General features: G+C 41.4%; 1 protein-coding gene across 1 annotated transcript; it reads right to left on the bottom strand.

Moving 5' to 3' along the window:
• Positions 1 to 4,680: 4,680 nt before the first annotated feature.
• On the bottom strand, positions 4,681 to 23,174 carry pank1a (pantothenate kinase 1a). The gene is made up of 8 exons (XM_085799507.1): positions 22,713 to 23,174; positions 11,897 to 12,043; positions 11,567 to 11,772; positions 10,374 to 10,627; positions 7,815 to 7,991; positions 6,935 to 7,058; positions 5,075 to 5,200; positions 4,681 to 4,883 (listed from the first exon to the last, which is right to left on the bottom strand). Exons 1-8 carry the CDS (start codon positions 23,047 to 23,049, stop codon positions 4,824 to 4,826), a joined length of 1,431 nt encoding a protein of 476 aa, XP_085655633.1. The 5' UTR covers positions 23,050 to 23,174; the 3' UTR covers positions 4,681 to 4,823.
• Between the last annotated feature and the right edge of the window lie 1,380 nt (positions 23,175 to 24,554).

Raw genomic sequence — 24,554 nt, 5'->3', positions numbered from 1 at the left:
ATATATATATATATATATATACACACATATACTTTTTTTTAAAAACATTTACACACAAGTCAAATCAACTGTGGTAGGTTCAGAGAAGAGGTGAGTTTGTTGAAAGAGAGAGAAAGAGATCGATGGATGTGTTGCTGCATAGCCTTTTGGTTAGATTTCACTATGGATGACGTAACATTTGCCGTTCGGTGGAAGCCAAAGCTCCTTACAGTACAGAGAAAAACACACTGATCTGAGAACAGGTGGTCCCATTGGGAAATGAACCCCAGGCGAAGTGTCACTGAGGTTCAAAGCCCAAACTCTAAAATCACACAGGTTATCAAAGCCGACACAAATCCTGCACACTGTTGACTCATGATAACGGGGAGAAGAGAGAGAGAAAAAAAAAATCACTGCTTCGAAGCTGATTTACTTGCATGACTGAATTCTTGCTTTGAAAATGTTTCAAACACTTTAAATATGTCAGCTACAGTTTTAGATGTTATACTGCTTTGAAGAAAACGTTAATCCCAGTTAGGTGAAGAATTCAGATTCCAGACATTGTTGCAGATTTGTGTGTTTTTTTTTTTTTTTTTAAGTCTACGACAGCAGCTACACAAGCACATTTTTAAAGTTTTATCTTATTTTAAAATTTGCTGAGTATGAAAATGCATTTACACTTTAAACTTTAAAAAACACACCATCGACATTTTCTAGAGAACATGAATCATGTTGTAAACATCTTCACTTATCCAAGTTTCCAATAAAAGAATGAGCCAAATGATGAGCAACGGGCTGTAAAACGGCCTCCATGAATAAATGCTCTTTCTACTTTCTGCTTTGAGAGACAAAGGTTTTGAAGGACAACCGTGAAATGTGCTGGAGAAGGTTCCAACTCCTGAGTGAGACTTTTCTAAGTGCTGCAAATTGCAACATGCCTGGAAACTAAATTTCTTCCACCCAAGCGGAGAAGCACAATAGCGCAAGGGTTGGAATCGGTTCTGTTGTGCCAACATTCGGAAACAACCGAAATTCAATTCGGCATGAGAGCATTTTCAAATCACGGTGGAAAAATAGATGAACTCACATTATAACTTATTACTGGCAGGATAAAAATACTACAAAGGGACAGGCCTTTTAAAAATGTTCCCAAACCAAACTATTTCCAAAACATCTCAAATTTTACAACCAAAGCCTTTGCAGTGCTAGTGGATGTTAACGTTGTTGCTTTTTAAAACTGTGACGCATTTAGGGCTAGTGGGCGAGTTCAAACACTGACGTTCGATCTGTCAATACATGTTAACTGCACTGAATCTTCTCATACAGTACAATTTTTAGGACACAAAACAAAAACAAACAAGAATGAACAACAATGAAAAAAACAAAAAAACAAGCAAAAGTGAAACCCGACCATAAAAACGTATCTCGCATGCACAACAATACAAAAAAAAAAAAAAACACGTTGAGGTAAAGTTAAGCAGGAAAAGAAACTGAAATGAAATCACGCAGAAGAAAGTGAAGGGCACAAACACGGTGTAACCAAGGTAACACACTGTGAAGGCAACAGATTGCGGGGGCGGGGGTTTCAGATTATAAAGAAACAAGATAACGTCACTCGCCTGACGTTGAAGCCAAGTGGCACCTGACAGGTCGAGGCCACTGAAATCATCCAAACATGAGTTGGAACAAGGCAAATTAGGGAGAAAAAAACAAAAAAACAAACAACAGAGCAGAAAGCACCCGAAAAGAGAACATCGGCGGCGTCATCACATCTGAAAACAAGCAGGATGGAAACTAGATGATTAAATGTTTTCAGAGGAAACGGTTGCAAAACCTTTCCTCCAGAATACTGCTACACAAACAGTATTTCACCACAGTTTGACATTTGAATTATTTAGGCTGAAACACCCAATCATGTCTCCATGGTAGAAAAAAATATTGTCTTACATTCAAGCTTTGTATGAACTCTGTTAATGTGATTATTCTGTTAAAAATATCCTAATCTATACTGATTCTCAATATCATGTCTTCAAAATGGTGCATATTCAATTTCACAACAGTGTTTGTAAAGGTTAGTGTAATATGTGTAAATTGCTGTTGATAAAAAACAAAAACGAGTACCTAAAAACAAAATGTGTGTTTTTACGAATGAACTAAAAAACAAAACAGGCAAACATGTTCTGAGTCGGGGTCAAAGTGTAGTCTGTGCGTATGTCAGAGGGCAAAGCACAGATAACCACAATCAGCTGATTTTGCCAATAACGTGTCATAACGTTCAGCGAGCTAATCAGGATTTCACCTTCATTATTACACTGGTGGGTGAGATTTAATAAATCATAAGGTCCTGTCCAGAGACTCCCTCAGTGCTGAACCAACACTTATATTAGAAACACAGAAAACTAACCGACTCCGTGGCGTCGGTAGAGATGGTTTGGAGGTATTAACATTAAATCACTGAAAACAGAGAGATGAAGGTGAATCTCAAAAAAAGACTGATTCCAAAAAGGGGGAAAAGCACAGTTTCTCTGCACAGAGAGTAAAGGCAAGTACACAGTGGTAATAATGAGTAAATAAAGCAGTGAACAGTGGCAATGGCACCATCCAGCGTTATATAGTTGAGCTGCTTTGCCATAAAACAGATATGAAAGGCTGTAAAAAGGTCCAGGATATTCAGGGTTAGGAGGCAGGGCGTTATTATGATATAAGAGGAGACTATACACTTATGGTCCATGTTTTTTATAATTTAGTAATTCTCTGTGATAAGTCATAGTTGGTGACTTGAAGCTCGCTGATGATGAAGCCTCTGTCATTCTCATGCATACAGCAAAACCTGCCTACAGTATAAGGTGTGTGTATGTAATTAAGTAAGAGGGTATTCTCCATCCTGGCGTCTCAGGTCATGGCTTCACTAAAAAAAAGTCTTGAAAGCTCCACACTGGCAGATGCACACAAGCGTTTTCAAGTATTCAGTAAATACACAGTTTAAACACTTAAGTCTCTACTAAGGTGCAGGTGCGAGTGTGGAAGTGGACAAACAGGCGGGTCCAACACACACACAAGAGGCTGCCCTGACTTGTTGTGGTTAGAAAGAGGCATGCAAACTCAGCATCTGGGACAAACACACAAACACACACATGAGGCCAAGAGCTATCATTAAGTCTTGCTTGTGCCACAACTTGTTTGGCATTGATGTGGTTGAAGTCTGAGCAATTCCGCAAATTGCTCCTGAAATTCGAGCAATCTGGACTTTGAGCGTGTGTCGTACCTCAGGTTTCATTCACTGAAATTAAACATAATAATAAGCAGGCAGAGCGTCACCAACAGGCTGATAATATGCAGTGAGTGGTGGAACCGTTTCTGCTGTTAGCAAATTTGCATGAGAGTATTTTTTTTTTTTACAGGAGGGGCGACTCTGGGTTAAAAGCGTCTTGGTCCCCGCTATTTGCATCAGGAGCCTGGGGTGCTGAGGCTTTCTTATGCCTGGTTTTACATGGAGCATTAGCATTGCATTCAGTCGACCTGAATGCCTCATTACATCACAATGCAAAACCCAAACAAGGCAGCAGGGTGGCAGAGAAGGTAGAGGGTGAGGAATCTGCCTCCCACCCAGCCGGAGTGTCCTTGAACTAGACACACTGACGGGCCGGGGGAGGAAAAAAAAAAAAAAAAAAAAAGATGATTTGCAACAAAACAAAACAATAAAGCACGAATCATAAACAGGGATTGCTGAGCCGGACCGGGTCCTGTGGTTGATGCCCGTCAACAGAAATGAACAATGCAGACGCAGCCGCCGCAGCGCTATCGATTGGAAGACAATGTCTTGGTCCCGTTGTCTAACACTAAACTCAGCCGGTTAAGGAGCAGTATATGTATGCGTGGCAACACGGTGTCGTTAATGCTGTTTGCATGTAGGTAGACGGAGGAGAAGATAAAACGAAAAAGCGAAGGCCATGTGCAGTGGAGCGACAGAGAGAATTAAAGACCGTTTTTTTTAACTGCTTCCTGTCTGAGGTGAAGGAGGAGGAGGAGGAGGAGGAGGAGGCAGGAATCGTACGAATCTCAACAGGATTTGGCTTCAGTGCACTCCTCAGCAGACTGTGGCGCGCTGGGCGACGTTTTGTGCAAAAGATAGGCGACAACAAAACACCTGCCAGTCTCTCTGCTACTGCCTCAGCTGCAGTCTGTATGTTTTTACGGTAGGTCGACTGAGGCTCGACTGCAGCTGTCTGTCTGACCGGAGGCATTGGTGGTAAAATGATGTTTCTGTGATGGTGGGAAAAAAATTTCTGCGATTCTCCAGTGGTAAAAAATGCCCAATTACTCATTCAAGAGTAACTTCATCCCTGTGTAGATGTTGTATCTTGCACAAAATGTCGCCCGGGGCACCACAGCCTCCAGAACGTTATGCTACAGTAGCTATTCACACAAGCACATAGACACATTAACAAAAAAAAAACAAAAACACTAAAATACTCCGTCTCTGTGCTTCCTGACACCAGACCGATGACAGGAACCAACAGAGCTGATTACAGGAAACCATAAATTAAAGATTACAATATTAAAACCTCTATGATAGGGGGACGGGGGGAGGGGCTCTGTTTGGGAAATTTAGGAGAAAGATATTAGAGGTTATCATTATTTACAAGTGTTAAATTATTAAAATGGCTTTTCTCAGTTTCTGTGTGTCTCTCTCTCTTAGTGTTCCTTTCGCGGCCTCTGTGAACGGGACCTTTCAGCAGCGTCAAAAGTGGATGACGTCACAGCATCAAGAGTTGATGACGTCACGGCGTCCAGGAAGAGTTGACATCGACGTGTCGAGGGTTGATGATGTCACGCAGTTTCCTTCACGGGTCCTCGGTTGTCTTGAGAAGCTCCATCAGCGCACCCACAGCCCCGAAGTAACCCTGGGACGGAGACACACAACAACACTCGTTTTACACACACATACTGTACACATAATGTGGCATTTAACTGAAGTGGGGTGCGTTCACAACAGCAACACTGTGCTGGAGGTCATCTCTGAAGTCGATGTGAACATTTTTTATTATTTATTATCTGGGATCATATTTGTTCTGTGTATTTCTCCGGTGCTGACCTCGTGCTCCAGGAAGAGAGCTCTTAGTTGTCCTTTAGACCAGAAGTCCATGGCGTAGGCCAGCAGCTTTGTGGACACCGTGTTGATTCGCAGGAAGTTCCCCACAAACACCACACGTTCGATTTTCTAATGAGAAGAAAAAGAAAAAAAAATCCAAATTACTTGTTGGAAAACAAAGACAAACACAAAAACTGTTCAAAACATACATCCTCATCTATTTTCATTTCCAGATTACTGTAAAAAAAAAAAAAAATCATATTGTGACATATTCTGAGGCTGCTGACCAAAACCAGAGCCTTGTTCCTCACTGAGTCACATTTGACCAAAGAAAAGCAGCAAATCCTCACATTTTGAAAAAGTAAGTTAAGAAAAATTAACCATATAAGATACAGAAGTAAGTTAAATCTAAAAAAAAAAAAAAAAAAACTTATGTCATGACAAATTAATCATATAGTCCATTTTGTTTATATGAAACACATTAGGAACTGTGGTGTAACTCCTGTAAATCACCACACGGTGGCGCCAGAGAACTGATAAACCAGTGAATCTACTAATGTTGGTCTGATAACAACATCATCACCACAAAAACTGAAAAGCTTTCAAACCAACAATTAAAATAGGAAAAAATAAATAAAACAACCTAAATGTGTTAATTTCATCTTGCGTGTAAAATCAAAACACATAATTGACTTCTATATATTTGGGGGAAACAGCCTGACAGTAGGAGCTTTATAATCGCACATAAGTACTTAATACTTTCACCTCCAGTTTGACATTAACTGTGTGAAAAAATAATCTTATTAAAATAATAATCTCTGCATGTTTGACAGCAGATTATGTAACTAATATCTGTCAAAAGCGGCGACTGGCGGTAAAAAAAATGTTTGAAATTATAAAACAGATCAACCTCTGTCGTCAGTTTTATAAAATTGTTTAAAACAAAGTAAATGAATAAAATAAAAATGGCGCAAGAAGGCTTCATGACAATAGCTGGATGAAAAGACTATTACAAAAGCAATTAAAAAGGAGTATCAATAATTATAATCAAAATTTAAAGGCGAACATGTCAAAACAGGACGTGTGTGTGTGTGTCCTTGCTGCACCTCTGTGTGCAGTGATAGCCCTGTACAATGCTGCTTGATCGCCATGCCACAAGGCAACACTGTAAAGAAGCTCACAGCACACAGAACGACTCCGGGCCGATCCCTCGCTCCACAACAAACAACAAGTCAGAGCTGGACTGTTGCCTCTGACAACCGTCTCTGTCTGTCCTGCTGCAGCAGCTTCTCATTTCACCGTGTGCTCATTCATTTCTGTCATTTAACTCTTAGAAACCATTAAATAATTAGATTAAAACAGCTTCTAATTGTTTATTTTGTTATTTATGATCCACTCGCCGATTTCACTGTGGCGCCAATTAGTACCCACAATCCCCCAAAGTTGCCTCCCAGCTCACTGCTGATTATGTGGAACTCATCAAGACGTCAGACGAGTGCTGGGAGGAAATGCAGGGGTTTTGCCGCAGCTGCGACAAAGTGTGTGTGTGTGTGTGTGTGAGAGTGTGCGTATCGTTCACTTTATACTGTTAGTCATGCTTAGTGGCTGGAGAAGCTGTGAATTCAGTATGTGTGTGTGTGTAACTGATGGAGGGTGTGTCTATCCATAATATTAGTCATGCTGACTAGCTAATCTGTGTGTGTCTGTGTGTGTGTGTGTGAGTTTTGTATGTTAATGGGTCACTGCACTAGTGAAAGTCACAATGACTGCTCATTTGTTTGTGTCATTACAGTATAAACTGTTAATGGTTGTGTGTTATGAACGATCCTGTGCGTGTGTGTGTATCTTTGTGTGCGTGTGTACCTCGTTGACAGCACACATCCGTGCTATGGATCCTATATTATTAGTGATGGTGACCAGCGTGGCTCTGGCCAGGTCTTCCTTGCTGATGCTGTCTCGCTTCTCTTTGCTCATCATGTGACCAAAACTGGAAAAAACAAAACGAGACAGACGGTCATTCTGCATGTGAGCATACAAACACAAATATACACACAGACAAACTTTCCACCTGTGTGTTATTTCAGTTTGATGAACTTGCAACAATTTCAAAAAGTCATAGTAACCTTCAGCAAACACGTGTTGTGTGTGTGGTCTCAGTAAAAGACAGCAGGTAACACGGCAACAGGAACAGTGATTATAATCTGATGACTGCGATAAAATCTGTTTTTCTCTTTAGTTTATGGATCGACCTTCGGACTGCAGGTTTACTGTATACAGTACAAGCTAAACCCAGATTAGCAACTACAGGTCTGATTGTGTATGTGTGTGTGTACCTTGTGCATACTATTGCATTACCACTCAGCTATTCCTTCAGACACCATGTGCTGGTATGTGTCTTTCATATTTCTATTATGACGGAGTGTGTTTGTGCATGAACACATTCCTGCAGAGCATGTGCACACGATTTTGACGCCTGTTGAAGTCACATTGTGTTGCCATTCCGCCACGTGAGCAATTGACATGAAGAAATAAGACATTTAATGCTGATTCAACAAGCTCCAATCTGGTTTCACCCACTGCAACTCATTAGTTTAATAATCTGCAAGAAATTCACTTAATCTATCTGAATAGTTATAATGAATAGAATAGATATGTTAAGGATTTTCTACAACTAATGAATTACAAGACGCAAACTTTGATCATCAGTCACATGAAAACATCAGATGTGGATCTTCTCTCTCACCTGGACGCCACAGCAGAGCCCTGCAGGCCGAAGCGCTCGTAGTCTCCTCCGTAGATGTCCTTCACCAGTTTGTCCACGTTGGTTGAGTCCCCCTTGCTGGCCATTTCCAGCGCCTCCTCGAACGTCTCGCAGCCCGTCAGCAGACAGCACAGGCCCAGGAACGTACCACCTCCCAGACTGGAAACAAGAGAGAACAAGGATCAAGTCAGATTAGATGATGAAAGGGAAAGAAGACGAGGTTGGAGATTGGAGACTGTGAATACGTTTTTTAGGAGATAAATTTAGAAAACAGAAAAGGGAGTGAGGAGAAGAAAGAATAAATGGTGTGAGAAAGAAACGATAACAAAGAGGAGAATATAAAACAAGCTGAGGATGTGATTGTTATTGCAATAACACGTTTCATGTTTCACTTGTAAGAGAGTGAAAAGGCATTGATGCCGAGTCTCTTTGTCCTTGGATTAATGAGAACTCCAGGAAACTTTGCCAACGCATTTTTTACATTGTGCTTCAGAGGAAACGAAATGTCACAGAGGTCTGAGCCGAATCATGATGCATTGTGTAAGAAGACACGACATCAGGTAATCAGAGAAACTGTCAAGTATAGGAATTCACAGAAAACCCTACACCACACCAAATCATACACTCCCACACCCAGGAACCAGACTACTCATACTCATAACCTGGAAGTTTGGTTTGCTCATGTTTATCTTCTCCTGAAGCAGTGTAACTGATTCAAATGAAAGCTTTAGACACACACACACCCTGTGTCATGGTGAGAGGCTACACTCCGATACACTTGTCATTTAAAGAACGAGGAAGTTACAAATGACAGGTGTGTTACCTGCATTCAAGGAAAATCTGCCCTTTCAGTTGAGACTGACATAAGTAATTGACGACATCCACATTCCTCTGCTCCATATAAAACTGACATGGAGCTTTTGTTTTCCTCTGTAATCAGACGCCTTCAGCAGCTCATACCGACAAGTAAAGAGTTCACATGTCTAGTTGGACTGAGCTCAGATCAGCCCAGCAGGTCACACGTGTTTGTCTAATCTATTCTTGGCTGCTTTTAACATGTTTTGGGTCATTTAGCTGTTGGAGGAGTCAGAGTCCTCTGACACTGGGCAGCATGTTTCGCTGCCGGACACTTTGATGATCTTCTGGTTTCACTGCAAAGACGAGCAGCTGAGCAGCCCCATAACAAACACACTGAGCCTCTTCCATGGTCTCGTTATGTGATGGTAGTGTTCTTGTCTTTGAAAGTCTCATTTCTGACTGAGAAAGCTCCATATCGTGTGTGTAGATACTACTGTATCTTCATCTAAATTTGAAGGTCAATTTGAAGTTTTGTCCACCGTTTGAACTCAGGAAAGCTGTGTTCAACTTCTTGGTGATATGTCACAGCAACATCAAACTGCTTGGAGAAGGTCTGACGGCCTTCACCTTCATCTCAACCATACGTGGAAAACTGTCTCCTCTTCATCTCTTCAGGCGGCTCTCGTCTTATCTCTTCTTGTCCATGTGATACCAAACAGCAGAACAGAATGTTTGTCTCCGTTTAATAATGCTCATCATTCAATTGGTTGAATGATTGATTAGAAGATAAGACACCTGTGATAATGAGTGAAGACAACAGTCTGTCTGAAATATCACTATAGTCCAGTTATTTATCACCTCGTCTGAGACATCAATCATTTTTAGAAGATCTTTTTACACTTTTTTTATGAGGAATATCTCTACACAGAGGGAGAGAGAGACAGTGGGTGACTGAACTGAGGTTGGCAGCAGATAACAGGAGGCTGATTCTGCGCTTCAGGTCCGGTTGGGACCTTCTTTTAATTACCAGCTGTTTAAGCCCACATTATCTAATCAAGCTGCTTCTACTGTTATGTAAGTACCAAGGTACATGAGGTGACAACAGATAAAGGACGACTGGAATGCAAACAACTGGTTCTGTCTTAACCTGCAGGGCTATAAAAAGCCTTCAACCTTCACCTTCTGCACAAATTCATCCTTTATGCACAACAACGTTAAGATCAAAACCCACTGATTCATGTGGACTTCAGCGGTCTAATCTTTCTGTTGTTTCTGAGTTTTACACTCACTTGGTCGGAGTTCAGTCTGTGAGAGCGCTGCTTCCATCCATCACACGCTGCTCTTTACTTTTGTTTATTCTCAGTAATTCAACTGCCAGCCTTAAATGATGACCAAAATCACATATTGGAGAAGCTCAAGATGAATGAACCTTCACTTAATGTGGCGAAAACTCATTTCATTTTATTCCAGCCCCACTCTGAAAACAAATCTGTGAACGTAGATTTAGATAATGCACTTTGAGAGAGAGACAGAGACGCTTCAAGTAAGAAATGATAGAAATGAAGTTGACCTGGAAATCACATATTGATGTGATTTAATCCAGAGTGAAATAGCAAAGAAACAAAGATATTGTTCTCTTAGGTGCTTATTCTAATATTACTCAATTTCACCTTTCAAATTTAGTGCAATACACACCACACACACACACACAAACACAACACAAAACTATTGATCGGGCCTCACCTGGTCCCAGTGACCCGCTTGTAGTTGTTCTCCGAGTACACAGCCAGTATGGAGACCCCGGAGCCGATGTTGACCAGCAGCATGGGGAAGGGGTTGTCCAGGGTGCAGGGTTTCTTCACGCAGCTCTGGGTGTCCGACGGGTTCTGGAAGTAGTAGCACTCGGGGTGTCCGTTGAAGCCCACCCTGTCCACGAACAGCAGGCCCCGGATCAGGCAGTCCAGCTCGTCCAGCTTCAGCAGCTCCAGGTCGGCCATCTGCAGCACAAACAGAGGAGGGTTACAATACTGACATGTAAAAGGAAATAATAATAATGAATGAATTTATGGATCTAAAATAATTTAAAACTGTTTAAATGTGTGGTGTGGTTCAGTTTATCGGTTTAGGCTGCAGGGGTCAGAGAAGTTCGCCGACCCTGCTCCACTTCCACAGGGTCAACGACCTCAGGTAAACAGGCCTTGACGAAGTTGACGTCAAAGGCAGCTGCCAAATCAATCACCTGATTGCATTGCAAAATAATAATTACTTCCATTTTTGGTGAATCCTTTGCTTTTTTGTCTTAAAGGGATAGTTCAACACTTTGGCAAATTGGCACATTGCCATAATCCCTATAGTCATAGGAGTAGGTTCGTTACCTTTAATTGCTGGTGCAAGCTATTTTTAGAACGGTGGAGCAGAGTCGCGAGCTGCTCAGAGCTACGCTACGGAGGCTCATGGGATTTCTTGGTTTCCCTCATCAAACTCATCAAATACAGTCTCTGCATTTGCCTCGAAAACAACTCTGGTGGACAAGTTGTGACCTGCACATTCACCACGCTATGAGATAATAACAGAACGTTACGAGACGGAGGTAAATTCATGCAAAACCGCTGATGCGCGTTCCTGTCGGGGGCAGTTTTTCGGCAAGCAGTCATGTGCATTTGCCTCTAAAACAACTCTTTCTCATAATGTTCTAATGTTCTAAAAATAGCTTGCACCGGCAATTCTGCTCCGCCTACTCCTAAAACTATAGCTTGCACCGACAATTAAAGGTAACGAACCTACTCCTTTAAAGGATGTCTGTTTTCTCAAAGTTGAAGTGACTTAATCAAACGTTGTGTGTGAGCAACAGTTTAATTTCTCATATTTGAGCAGCTTCAACTGTCAAACGTTCAGATCGACTCTAATTAGACATTTTCTCGCGGCCACAAACTCACCGTTCGGAAGTCGTTCTCGAACTTGTACGCTCCTCCTCCGGTGGCGCAGAGCGTCGTGTGCAGACTGGAGAAGTTCTTGTCCCGTCCCATCTGGATGAAACGAGGCATGGCCTGCGTTGGAAAGCGGATGAAGTGCAGGTTTCCTGTCCTGCCGCACATGGTCAGGTTCCTCAGCTCCAGGTGGACGTCACGGACGCCTGTTTTACCTGAGGGAGGAAGGGATGGTTTGGTTTAGGAAAAGCTGTGGTTGAAGTCCATCAGACTTTGTGAATGATCCGTTTCAAGGTGTATGATTGTGTGTGTGTGTGTGCGCAGAGGTAGACGACGTACCATAGGCCACGTTTGAGGTGAGGTAGCGACGGATGGACTTGAGGTTCTCCACTTCTTCCTGTTCTTCCTCTGCGGTTATGTCGACCGGCTCGAAGTACACCAGCTTCACCAAGGTGCCACCGATGTCCATACCAAACCACGGGAAGGCTGAGGAGGAGGAGCAGACAGAGGTGTAAGGATATTTACTTTTTAAAACAGACAGAACAATCTACTAGAAATAATAATAAATACGCTCTGTCTTTTTTCATTTGTCAGAGCAGCAAAAATTAATTAAAAGAGCAAAACTCTTTATGTAGCTTTGACCTAAGAGGATCCATTATAGTTAATGGATTATTGTACTAAACAAAGGCTGAATAACACAGTGGTGCGTTGTACCACAGCACTGCACAAGAATGAAAGGAAATCATTTTTAAACAAGGTTCCTGTGAATAAATCAGCCGACACATGGAGATCAAATCTGCTTTGGCAAATAACTATAATTATCTTATTCTGAGCTAATACACTGATTAGTTAGGGGGGCAATTTGTTTGCTTGGAAAAATGGCAGCGAATGATCAATTGATTACCAAAATAGCTGCACACTCATTTTCTATTGACTGACTGATCGATTATAGTTTCTGTGCAGGTTGGAGGTGGCGTTAACGGCTGCAGAGGGGAGGAGAGTCGGGTCTGGAGACTTAGTTGGAAACCAGAACATCGAGTTCAGCACAAAAAAAAAAAAAAATCTTCCAGCACAAGAGGTTTGGAAAAAAAAAAGAAAAGGGAAAAAAAAAAACACCATCACAGCTCAACAAGAGCCACAGTTGCCATGGAAACAGACCCCCCTCCCTCTCCATCATCTCTCCTCTCCGTCTCTCTCGCGCTCTTCAGTCTCCTATTTTCTCTTTCACTTAGCTTTTCCTCTCCATCTCTCAGCCTCCATCACATTCATACACTTCCTTTCTTTCTCTCTTCTTCTCCTCATCCCCCTCCTCTTTTCACCACTTATCCTCCTTTCTGGCTCCTTCAATTTCCTATTTTCTTTTTCCCCCATTCCCCTCCTTTTTCTCTCGCTCCCCCCCTCCCCTCTCTCTCTCTCTCTCTCTCTCTTCCCCTGTTCCTACCTCTCCATCTTTTGCTTTCTTCTTGTCTCTCGATCAATTTAATCCAATCCGTGTGAGACTTACTGGCAGTGGATGGAAGACGACTGACGCTGCAAGACGTTTTTAATGCACCACAAAGCAACTGCTATATTTAACTTGGAGGCTCGTCAGCCTTTCTTCGTTTATCCGTTCAGTTCAGCGGGCTTTTATTTGCATGATAATTACACCTGAAACAATTAGCTGATTACCACTTTGAAACTATTTTAATAGGAGTTTCATTCATTTTTTTGTCTTTGGTTTTTTAAATCAAGAACATAATCAGCAGATTCAGCCAACAGGAAAATAATGATCAGTTGCAGCCCAACTGATAAAATAACTGCAGAGCAGATAAGAAAAAGTGAATGAATGAAGCCATTTCAAGATGACAACATTAACTTACGACATGGCTTTGTCTGTCAAACTGTAATTTTGTTTAGCTTTCATACAAAACACATGAAAACACACTTCACACATCTCAGAGAGAAGTGAGTCAAGTACAAACACTCATTTCCAAAATGGTTTAAAAGTCAAAAGACAGTAGAGCTGCTCTGGGTAAAAAATGTGTTGATTAGTTGAATTTATCTGCAGCTATTCACATAAAATCACAAATAGTTTCTTGTTCCAGCTTCTTAAACATGAGAGTTCAATATGAAAACTGAACATTTTTCCAACCGTCATTGGAAAGTTACTTGTACAAAGCGCATTCATACATATGTATAATTTTATCTTTATACATTGTGCTTTCCATTTGAATTATGGATCAATAAAGTCTTTGTATCTGTCTATTTAAATTGTAAATGTATGCATGTTTTATAAATTAAATGAGAATTTGCTTAATTGAGGATCAACAGTGTAAAACCATGAGGTGTGTGCCCCCCAAAAAACTGGAATGAACTAAGAAAATAAAAACATGTAAAAACCTCAAAAACTCAGAGCAGACAGATCTTTGTCTTTCCAGCTGTACGTATGTGGCTAATTTTAGCAGCCGCCTGCATCGACCCTCGTCTCTTTGCGTTACCAGTTCAACAAAGTCCTCGCTGGAATCTCAGAAAGGTAAACATTCGAGGACGGCGTGCTCCTCACCTGACGCATGAGGTTACTGCGGGGCACGTCAGAGAGGCCCCGTCAGCCTCTGTTAGTCCTTTAAACATCATGTTTTACACTTATTACACAAGACAGAGGAGGGTTCGTCCTCACAACGTCAACAGAACAATAAAACCTCCTGTTTAAGACGACAAACATGTGGTCACTGTGAGATGGTTGTGGAGAGCGGCAGTGTTCGACTAAAGAATGTGTTGAATGCAGATTCGTGGTGCATGATGATGTCGTCTCAGCCCACTCAGCAACGACAAGCTGCACAAACCAACCATGGTGCTTCACACAAAAACAGACTGAATCAGGCAGGAACAAACTGCTCAGATGGGTCGGGGAAATCATTCATAAAAATGATTCATAAAAAAATAAAAAAAATAAAACATCAAGTGCTTGCTTTATTATGGGATTATTAAAAAATCAAATCATTCTGACAATGATTGTAATGATGAGTATAGAGCATGATGACATTTGCTTTCTTGTGCTGATTAATTAACTTTTTACATTTGTCTGTGGTAATTACAGACAAAGCAGTCGGGGATTCTTGACTGTTTATCTCTTAGATGACGGAGAGATGTTTTAATTATGTTGTAATAACAATTTCAATTGAAATTGTGAGCAAATGTAGGTCAGTGGGAGATCCGACTATTAATTTCATAAGAAGTTAATCTGATGATTATTTTCCTGATTAAAGCGATTCATTGTTAATAAACACAATGTGATACAGTATCTTCATGTGTCTTATTTTGTCTTCAGCAAATAATCCAAAACATAAAAAACTACTAAATTGACAGTGACATACTGTAAGAATAAAAGAAACAGGAAGTGAAGTATCTTTCAGTAAAAGATAATAAATAGATATGGTTTTGTATTAATTGTTTCCTGATCAGACAGTTTCCTCCTCACTGGTTCAACTCTGGTCAAACACTCTGGGATTTATCAGCATACCAGAGCTGCCCGCCCGCCTCTGACTGGCCACTTTCTAACCAATCGCGGCCCTCGCTGTGCCGCCTCACTGCCCGGTCAGGACAATCAGGAGATGTGACTCTTTCACAACGGACCGTTGTGAAGTGATTCTGTCTGGCTTTTACTGAGACAAAGTCCACTTTCAGATTAGAGACACCAAATTTGATCTTGGGATTTTAAGGTCATGGGTGAACCACCTATAATAAAAAAAAAATGGATTTTATGCCCTTCCTTAACTTCTCATGGTGTTAGCAATGAAAAGCATGCGCATAGTTTAACGGTTAATGCTTCAAATTGAGTAAAACAACATTAAAATCTGTTGTTTTTGAATCTTGAGAATCACATTATACGTCATAAAACTGTGTTTGTAGTGATTAAGAACAGCTTGACAGACTTTTTTGTCTACTGAACTACTGGAGATTTACAGTGTAATTTTTCCATCATAACACCTGACAGCATATTCAATCTAATGTGGTTTTTAATACACTGACATTTATCACCAATAAAATGCCCATTTCTGAGTGTTTGTGTTGCTGTTGTATTAAAATACACATTGTGGCCATGTGACTTCATGGCCACTCAAACTACTGAAACATATAGTAGTAACTGAAACCACCTGTGTGACTGTGTGCACCAGCACCACCAGCACCACCACCACCAGCACCATGAGCGCCACCATCGCTGCTGCTCCACTACAGCTGCTGGTGTTTGGTTACTTCCACCAGGGAGTCACCTATCACCTCCTTTATTGTTTGGTTGACTTCTGGCTGTCGTCACCTTTCACCTACTGACCTGCTCTGATGTCTGTCAACATAGATGGACATCTAGCTCAGACTTTTTTGCTTTTGAAATAGGTCAAAACTTGGGCTTTTTTGTCACTGGCAGAACTTTAAAAATAGTTTTGTGGTGTGTTTTTATGCTGTGCACAATTCCAACTAATCTCATTATATGTTTCCACTTGTGACAACATTGCTCCAAGTCCCATTACTCATATCAAACCAGCTCCTGGATAAACAGGGAGCTAGATAATGATCGTTCTTGTTCTCTCTCCTCATTATATATTTTTATTACTACATGTACACGGGGGGAAAACATTTGTTTCCCCACAACAGAAATCCTTATTGAGGTCAGCTGCCTCAGCCTTGAAGCCATCTCTGCCTTTGAAATGATCTTCTCTGATAAAGTGGAAGCAAACGCAGGAGTGTTAGAGGCCAGCCAAGGTGCATGACAGCATCTGCCTCAAGTGACAATCACATTTCCCTCCACAGCCTCAGCCAAGAAACACTTTCACAACCAGCACGGGACATGATATCAGCACAGTTACACCTGTATGATCATAGCTTCTGGTCTGAAATAACTACACAAATATCACGTTGACTGTCTTATGTCGGTGCTGTTTGCTCTGAACTCAAATTGAACTTTTTATACATGCATTTATTAGTAAATGTTTCAGTTTCTCTTCCTGTAAATTGATGCTGTAATAGCGGGGAATTTTTTTAATTTTTAGTTTTGCAATATGTCCCCAAAACACCACATAGCAACTGGTGCTAAGGAAGACAAGTAGGGGAGGAAAAAAAATAATGTCAAAATGTTCAGTAAATCAGTGCTGCAACAGTTTCATGCCTTCATGAGAGCTGAATGATTGATTAACTGAGTGGTTGATCAACAGAAAAATATATCTGCAGCTACTAAATCATTTATTCATTTAGTCATTTTTCAAGCAAAAATGGATGAAAATACCAATTAATTGCCAGTTGTCATCCTAATCTGATTATTATATAAAACTGAGTATTTTGACAATCCAAACAAAGCAACTTATAATTTTGTTTAGGAGCCCTAACAAAGTGCTCAATATGATTTTCAGCAAAGCACAGAAGGGGAAGAGGAAAACCAGCAGTTTTGAAAGCCTTTCTAGTATAAGTCATGTTTGTAGTGAGAGAGTGAATGTTAATTTACAGTCTGGACAGCATTAATACATGCTTGTTGTTTCTGTGTGAAGGTTTCTTTCAATCTGATAATACTGTGCATAATTTAAGTGTTTCTCTTTGCAGCATATGTTGTGTTTTTGTATTCAAAATTGCAGACACATATTGAGTTGGAGTTTTTTTGTTCTGTGGTGAAATACTTAAAGTACCAAGACTGATTGCAGTTATTATTTCTGTAAAACCTGTGTATCTAAGGCGTCCTGAATGTACAGAGTAAAACCGACCACCTCTGTCATTAGTCTACTTGACATTTATCGACTGATTCTCTCCCATGATCATTCACTTGAGCAGCGGAAAAACAACAACAACCAACTGACAACAAAATTAATACACCACCACGCCAGAGGAGCCATTACTGCCGCGCTGTCAGTGATGTCAAGACATCGACGCACTGAGGGAAGAAGAGTCAGGCCAACGTCTTTCATTCATCCACTTAAGCCCTGTGGCTAAATCTACGCACACACACACACAACACAAAAAACTATAATGGTGCAGCACCCTCTCCAGCACATTTATTCAGTCATGTCATCTCAGACTGATGGTAAAGATATGTCGCTCTTGCTTTATTATATTATATATTTTTTATATTTATCATCATATTAAATGAAAAAATCTATGCATCAAATTACTTGTGTGTGTCCAACAGACCTCACACGTGCCCACTTACGCACAATTTCTATTTAAAAGGCACATAAATCACACACGCACGCGGTGTCCAGTCAAAGGTCAGTGTGACAAAGAGCAGGGTAGGGGAGTGATTTGCGTCCATGTAGGTGAAAGGTCTTTGGCCTCACTCTCAGTACCTTGCCCATGTGGTAGGTACAGTATGTAAGTATGAAAATAGAGAAGAGACTCATAGATAAATAAATAAAACATCTCTTTTTTTTCCACCGCGACTATGTTCAGCTTTCCAACATGACCTCAGGGATTAACGGCAACAACAAACAGTTTCTATTAAATTTCCTATTGCTTAACCTTTAATCTCAGGTTTCACAGGACGGCTGTGTGCGTGCACGCATGTGTGTGTGTGTGTGTGAGAGAGAGAGCACAGGACAAGAACAACACTTGTACAGTGTGTTGAATGATAAGAGGAGGATACACCAGCAGGCAGCTGAACGCCCTGTATTCAGAAGATACAATAACATACGCTCGTTACGAATACAGATCATAACAACACAGGAGAGTTCGTCCTGTTACTGTTCACTTTAGTTTCAATATTTATCTCCTCAGTACTTTAACTACCAGTACCTGTATTGCTACTGCTTCTGTCGCAACATCTTTCATCCTGATACAATTCATCGATAAGTCAATTGACTTAATTATCTAAAATTAATCTACAGCCATTTCTATTTATCATTTAAGTGATTCTTCATACTCAATACTCATTATTTCCTTGCTGCATGTTCCCTACTATTGTGAATGCTTGTTTTTTTTTTGTTTTTTTTCTTATACAGTGATTACACCAATTATCTAATCCATGAAGTGTTACGGTCTATAAAATGTACTGAATGCTTTTTGTCCTACCAACAGTTTGTCGTGATGTAAAATAAGGAAAAAGTTGCACATCCTCATATTTGAGATGGTAAAACCAGATTATTTATTTTGGCATGCGTGTTTGAAAAATCAACAGATTATCATTACAGCTGCCAGGTAACTATCAATTTACTGACTAATTGCTTATTAATCCACTGTGCAGATCATTGGGCTTTAAGGAATAACATTTTTATATCTGAGTCAGAACAAAGAGAACACATAAGTCAGAGAAGTAAAAACATCAGGAGGTTGATATATCCTTGTTTGAGAAATGTTAACCATGTTGGTTTGTGCAGTTTCAGAGAGAGCGAAGAGTTTGGGATAGTTTCCGGGTGTGCCACAGAGCGAACAGTTCCCATCATCTTGATTTACATGAACTCTTCTACCCTCTCACCTCGGCCCCATTCCCCTCCCTCCCCAAATCACCTACAGCCTGACTGAAACTTGTTAGCACGTCATCAATATGTAACAGACAGTGGTAGAACATTGACACTGACAAACCTTGTAAGGTATCTTCTAGTTATTCTGTTACTAAATTACACACTCTCAGGCAGTTACTGTTCACCCAAACCAACCAAACTGGCTGAACCAGAGCTCTGTATTAAAGATGGAGCAATTCTGTGATTCTCAATGGTAAAAACTGGGCTGTTTTATCTTCCAGGTGCTGCTGATACAACCTCTTCGTACCAGTGGGGAAAGCCTAGTCTCAACACTAGGAAATTTCTCCCAATAGAGTTTCCTAGTAAAGTTGTTTTTTTCCATGACTTCCAACATCATATCCCCCTGTTATCTGTGACAAAATACCAATTTCTCTGCAACGCAGTCAAAACACTAAGTCTGGAAATATTCAAGTCAAAATTCCTCAAAACCTGAGACCAAACATCACAGGCTGTGTTTCCATCTGACTGGAAAAAGGCTTCTGCAAAATCAACTGTTGGCCTTGTACATGAAACGCTGCTGATAGCGTACGACGTGAAACCTCTTTCAGCATTTACCTACAGTGCAAACTGCAACTAATAATAAAGCGTACTACTAATACTGCTGAGCTGTCTGTTTTTATTTTAAGATGACCCCCGCACAGCAGATGTAACGGTGAAACACACCTCCCTCAAAGCCATGTGTCTTGTCACATGTACACAACAGCCTACAAAGCCTGTAGAGAGAAAAGAGAAAGCCCCCTCTCCCCCCTCCTTTCTTTTTTCTTTCACTGGTATCACTAAAGACTTCCCATCACTGGGATGTTGAGCACATCTTGACTGTTCACCCATCCATCCAACCCGGTACCAACCACACCCATACGGTCTTATACAGGGTGATTTAAAATGCACCAAAATGTACACAAAGAAGTTTCAGGCACATTAAGGTCAAACAGAAAGGGTTACATAATAAGCACAGTAATAATTAACAGTATGTCCTGTGCACGAGCCATAAAATCAAGCTGTCCAACAACAGACACAGCCAGAGATTACTTTAATCTGTGACATCTACATATGCTATATAAGTATTTTAGAAATTATAATTACTGGGATGTTTGTCTTGAAATGACACAATTTCCCCCAAATTACCTTATACACATTTATGAAAAGATATGAAGTATAAAAATAAACTTCCTCAGCTCTGTCACAGTGAAGTGATGGAGCTGGAAGATAAGCCTGTTGGTTACAATAAGGGGCAATTCTGCTCCAGAGACAGTCAGTGAAATTGCTGCCAAGTTGCTTCTGGTGTAAACAAAGAGGAGCTGCTGGCAGCGTTATCCAAAAGTAACCCCCGATCCTAAAACCACCTCGATCCCCGAGTAGAGAAAAAGTCTGAGGACAAAAGTGAAAAATCACATCCCCGAGGGGAATACATTCCACGGCTGGCCCTCGGTGAGGAAAAGCTTAGAGGGTTATCCGGGTTTATCGGGACGGCTGGCCTCTTTCCAAGGATAACTCGGCCATAAAGCATAGGAGCTCTGACTGGACATTTCAAAGTTTACTGATGAGATGTCCTTTAATTACTTCATCTGGCTGCAGTGCACAGCTTCTCTCTCTCTCTCTCTTTCTTTCTCTGACTACTATATATGCATCACAGCAAACAATAGAAAAGATAGAATGCATTATCTCTCAGTCCGTCTGTTCACTGCAACATCACACTGCTTATCCCACAACCATATGATGCAAGATGAGATGAGAGTTTCCTTATGTCTTTTTTTTTCTTGTTTTCGAACTGGCTTTGTTGAACTTTTCATAGGAAACAAACATCTCATCTCAGTGACAGTGACAGATACAGAATCTGCACCACAGACTGTACATCTACAGCAGAGAGCCTGATTAACCGTCAACATTTCTGGCACGTGGCGATTTGGTTTTATCTGATGAGTAACAACATGTTTCATATTCCAGTGAAAGGAGACAGCTGATGCTTCACTTCACACTTGGATGGATGTGCACTGCAAATTATCAATGTTGTGTTAAAACACGCAACAAGCTGCAAATTTCTATGAATGAACCCACTGAGGAATCAAGGACAGAAATGATCCTGAATGGTGCCTGAGCAAGAGCAAACAACATTCAGTACAGTCATATCGTTAAGAAGACTATTTCATTTTAAACTAAAATCAAAACCTAATACGACATGAGAGTAAGTGAAAGCTGTAGTGACTTGATCATGTAAAGGTACTGTATAACCTCTCAGACCAAAGCTGGAGGTGTACAAAGGGTTAAATTAGATGGGATGTAGCTTAAAAGGGAAGACTCCTTATAAATGCTATAAATCACCGCACAGTGAATCAGCCAAGTGCTTCTGATCACTGCATTGGTTTGTAATAAACATTGCCAATAATGTTTCACCCGTAGCATCCATGGTCACACAGTAAAAAAGATCTAAATGATAGAGGAGCCTGTTGTGTGAGATGATTTCTGAATAAATGTGATACTTTTGAATAGTTGCCAAGAAGCAGAAACCAAAACTGATGCCCCACCCTTCACTTAAACACAATTACATTTGGATATCAACAATGCGAAAGGGCTGACTAAGGAACGAAGCTCCTACACTTACAGCCGTTATCTCTGCCAAGTGAGAACAAGTTTTGCCATGACAACTGCACTCGGACACAACAAACCTTGCGGTTTTGACTGCAGGGGAGAAAAAAATCTTGTTTGTTTAGTAATAATTACATGCTATTAAACACCATCAGCTGTCTGCAAAACCATGGCTTTTAACAGCACATAATGAGAAGGTCGAGTCTGTTGTGGTTGTCACACTTTGCCTTCATATGTGTAACACTCACTGACACATTAATATGCAGGTAAATAAGAGATCTGTTTTCAAAGCAGTAAAAAGAGATTTAAATGTTTTGCCACAATGAAACATAAACCAACTCAGACTTACCAGGCTTCTTTTCACTAATAAGCTTCATAGTTGAGGCAAAATATCAGCTCACAGGTGCATATAAATCAAAAAAAAAAAAAATCTATTAAGAGAGGTATATTAAACGAGGTTGTCACAGGAGAGATCAACTGGCTTCAGTCAGTCTCACACTTCAACACACAACAGAGAAAACGACACTTTCTCTACATTCTTCGCTGAAAACCGGAAAGTTTTTTCTTGGATGATCTTTTACTCACATCATCCGAAATACTCGGTAAATAAGGGGGCGGGGTGCCGACCCATTCAACCCTGCCTTCTGAAGACAAGAGGCGGGTGTTGGTTGGCTGAGGCAAGCCAGGCCCACTTATCAGGAGCTTTTTCACCACCGGGGAGACGACCAATCATCGCGCACCAAATGCAACCTGAGGGTTCATAAAAACAAAAGGGGGACTCCTCTCTCTCTCCCTGACGACGGCTGGCCGGAGACTCATGACATCTAATCTGATAATAAAGAAAAGACAAGATTGTGACCGAAAAAAAACAACAAAACACGAACAATAAGAGCAGTTCATATACAGGCAGTGAGAGGGGAGTGCACGCTATGTGTCAGTGTCAGAGGGGGACTGCTCTCATTGCAACACGGCGCGGTTGTGCAAACCTCCGGCTGATCAGTCGAGGGTGACAACAGTCACACAAACACACAGCCGCATACACCACGTCACATCGTGTGCACACATTCAATTCAATGACAGGCAGCAGTACAACTTACGGGGTCTGTTCCGCCGCACCGACTCCGTCCTCCTCCGCAGCCTGCACCTCTTGGCCGGGGACCCGTTGCACTCCGCATCGTCGCCGCTGCGGTGCAGATGATGCATGTTCTCTATCGTGCCTCCTCCGCCGCCGCCGCCGCTGCAGTTCGGTCCGCCGGGGCTCGAACCGTACGCGTTGCCGCCGCCGCCGCCACTGCAGCAGCAGCAGCTCCCGTTAGCGGCCACAACGACGTGTCCGTGGCCGTGTCCGTGGAAGCCCCTCTGGCTCTGGCCGTTGTTGACATGAAAGGGTCCCGACGCTCCCTTCTTGTCCATCATCGACTTCGCTTTATCCATGGTAACGGCTAGCCTAGCATTAGCCCGCCGGCCGTTGGCTAAATGACAAATGACAAGCCGCCCGGGCTGCCGTAGCTTAGCTTAGCTTAGCTTAGCTACCGTTAGCCGCTTTGCAAGCTACTAGTCAGACAGCCGAAGCGAACGCTGCTTGTTCCCGTGATTTAACGTGATTTTTTTTACAGTTAAAAAAACGTCAAGTCAATATCCAACATCCATCTTTGCTTTGAAATAAATAAATAAAAAAAAACGAGCGACGCTAAAATACAGTGTTTCCTTTGAGGTCACTCGCGGTCATTTCCCTACATTGAGATCCTGGCAGCAGCGGCAGCAGCAGCAGCAGCCGGTGTTTGTATGCGTGTGTGTATGTCAAATGTGTGTGTGTATTTGTGTGTGTATGTGGACTGCTACGTCACTCCACCTCCTCCAACCGAGGCCCGAACCCGTTCACCTCCTCCGACCGGTTTTCTCTCTCTCCTCTGCGGTAAAATGACACTGTAACTCAGCACGAGGACGCAAGAAAGGACTCGTCTCGTGCACAGCGACGGGGCCGCGGCTGGAATATTAAACACACAGTCCAATACACACACGTACACACACACGCACACACAAGCGGTACCAGTCCGTGCAGCTGTGGTGGTGGTGGTGGTCGCTTTATTTATAAGCGACGCTGTTCGCTGTCATCCTCATTCCCAGCGGTCTGCTGCACGCGTGATGTGTGCGCACAAAGCTGCCAGTCAATATGATCAGCCGTGGAAACAAACCGTAGTAACCCTGTTATTGTTGTTGTATGCAAAAGCACACAACCAATTACACAAATGTGTTTCTTTCAGCAATGGGCTCTGATAACAAGGCTAAAGAAAGCATAATGAATCGTTGCATCTGATTTGTATATTAGCTGACAGGTCTCTCCCCCAACCACAGCTTTGTGGTAGCCAATACAATTAAATGTAGGCTAATGAATTTATCAGTTTTTGTTAGTGGTTCTTAGATTAAGGTGAACAGAGCATTGATTAGCAAGCTCAAATCAGGCAAGACAAAGGCCAAACAACATCAATCTCAGCTTGTGAGAGCAAACCATAACTTGACCTTTCTGTCTCTCTTTCTTTGCAGGTCATTCCTTGTTCAGATTTCAGTTTTCAAAAGCCATTCAAATGAAATATCAACAAAAAAAAAATTGCTCTATAAATGATATTGATTACACTTCAAAATTAATCAGAAAGTGCAAAGCAGAGATAGTGAAGAAATTGTTGCACAGAAAATGTAATGTGATATTTTCAAAAACAGACGATAAGATTGTTGAATAGTCATACAGTAACTAAGTACAGCAGATACTACAGGTCACTGGATAGTTAAATAATACCATACGAAATGCCATACTGATTAAGACGTGCCACAAAGAGAAGGAGAAAAAAAAGAATCATTATATAAGACCCTCACCAGAAAACGTGGACACGTGCAGTAATACAAATGTACAGTAATCTCAGCAATTGAGGGATTATTATGGA

Source organism: Trachurus japonicus, chromosome 15, assembly GCF_045865225.1.
Source record: "Trachurus japonicus isolate A0001 chromosome 15, Traja_1.0".
Classification (NCBI taxonomy): Eukaryota; Metazoa; Chordata; class Actinopteri; order Carangiformes; family Carangidae; genus Trachurus; species Trachurus japonicus.
Note: the sequence above shows the minus strand (reverse complement) of the source record. Positions and strands in the feature narration are given on the sequence as shown.

What these genes read in the sequence shown, in the direction of transcription:
- pank1a (XM_085799507.1), bottom strand. Translation starts at nt 23,049, where the DNA reads ATGGATAAAGCGAAGTCGATGATGGACAAGAAGGGAGCGTCGGGACCC. An exon ending in TCGAGAACGACTTCCGAACG is followed by an intron (nt 10,628 to 11,566) that starts GTGAGTTTGTGG and finishes TTTGTGCTGCAG; the next exon opens with ATGGCCGACCTGGAGCTGCT. An exon ending in CTCTCTTCCTGGAGCACGAG is followed by an intron (nt 4,884 to 5,074) that starts GTCAGCACCGGA and finishes TCTCCGTCCCAG; the next exon opens with GGTTACTTCGGGGCTGTGGG.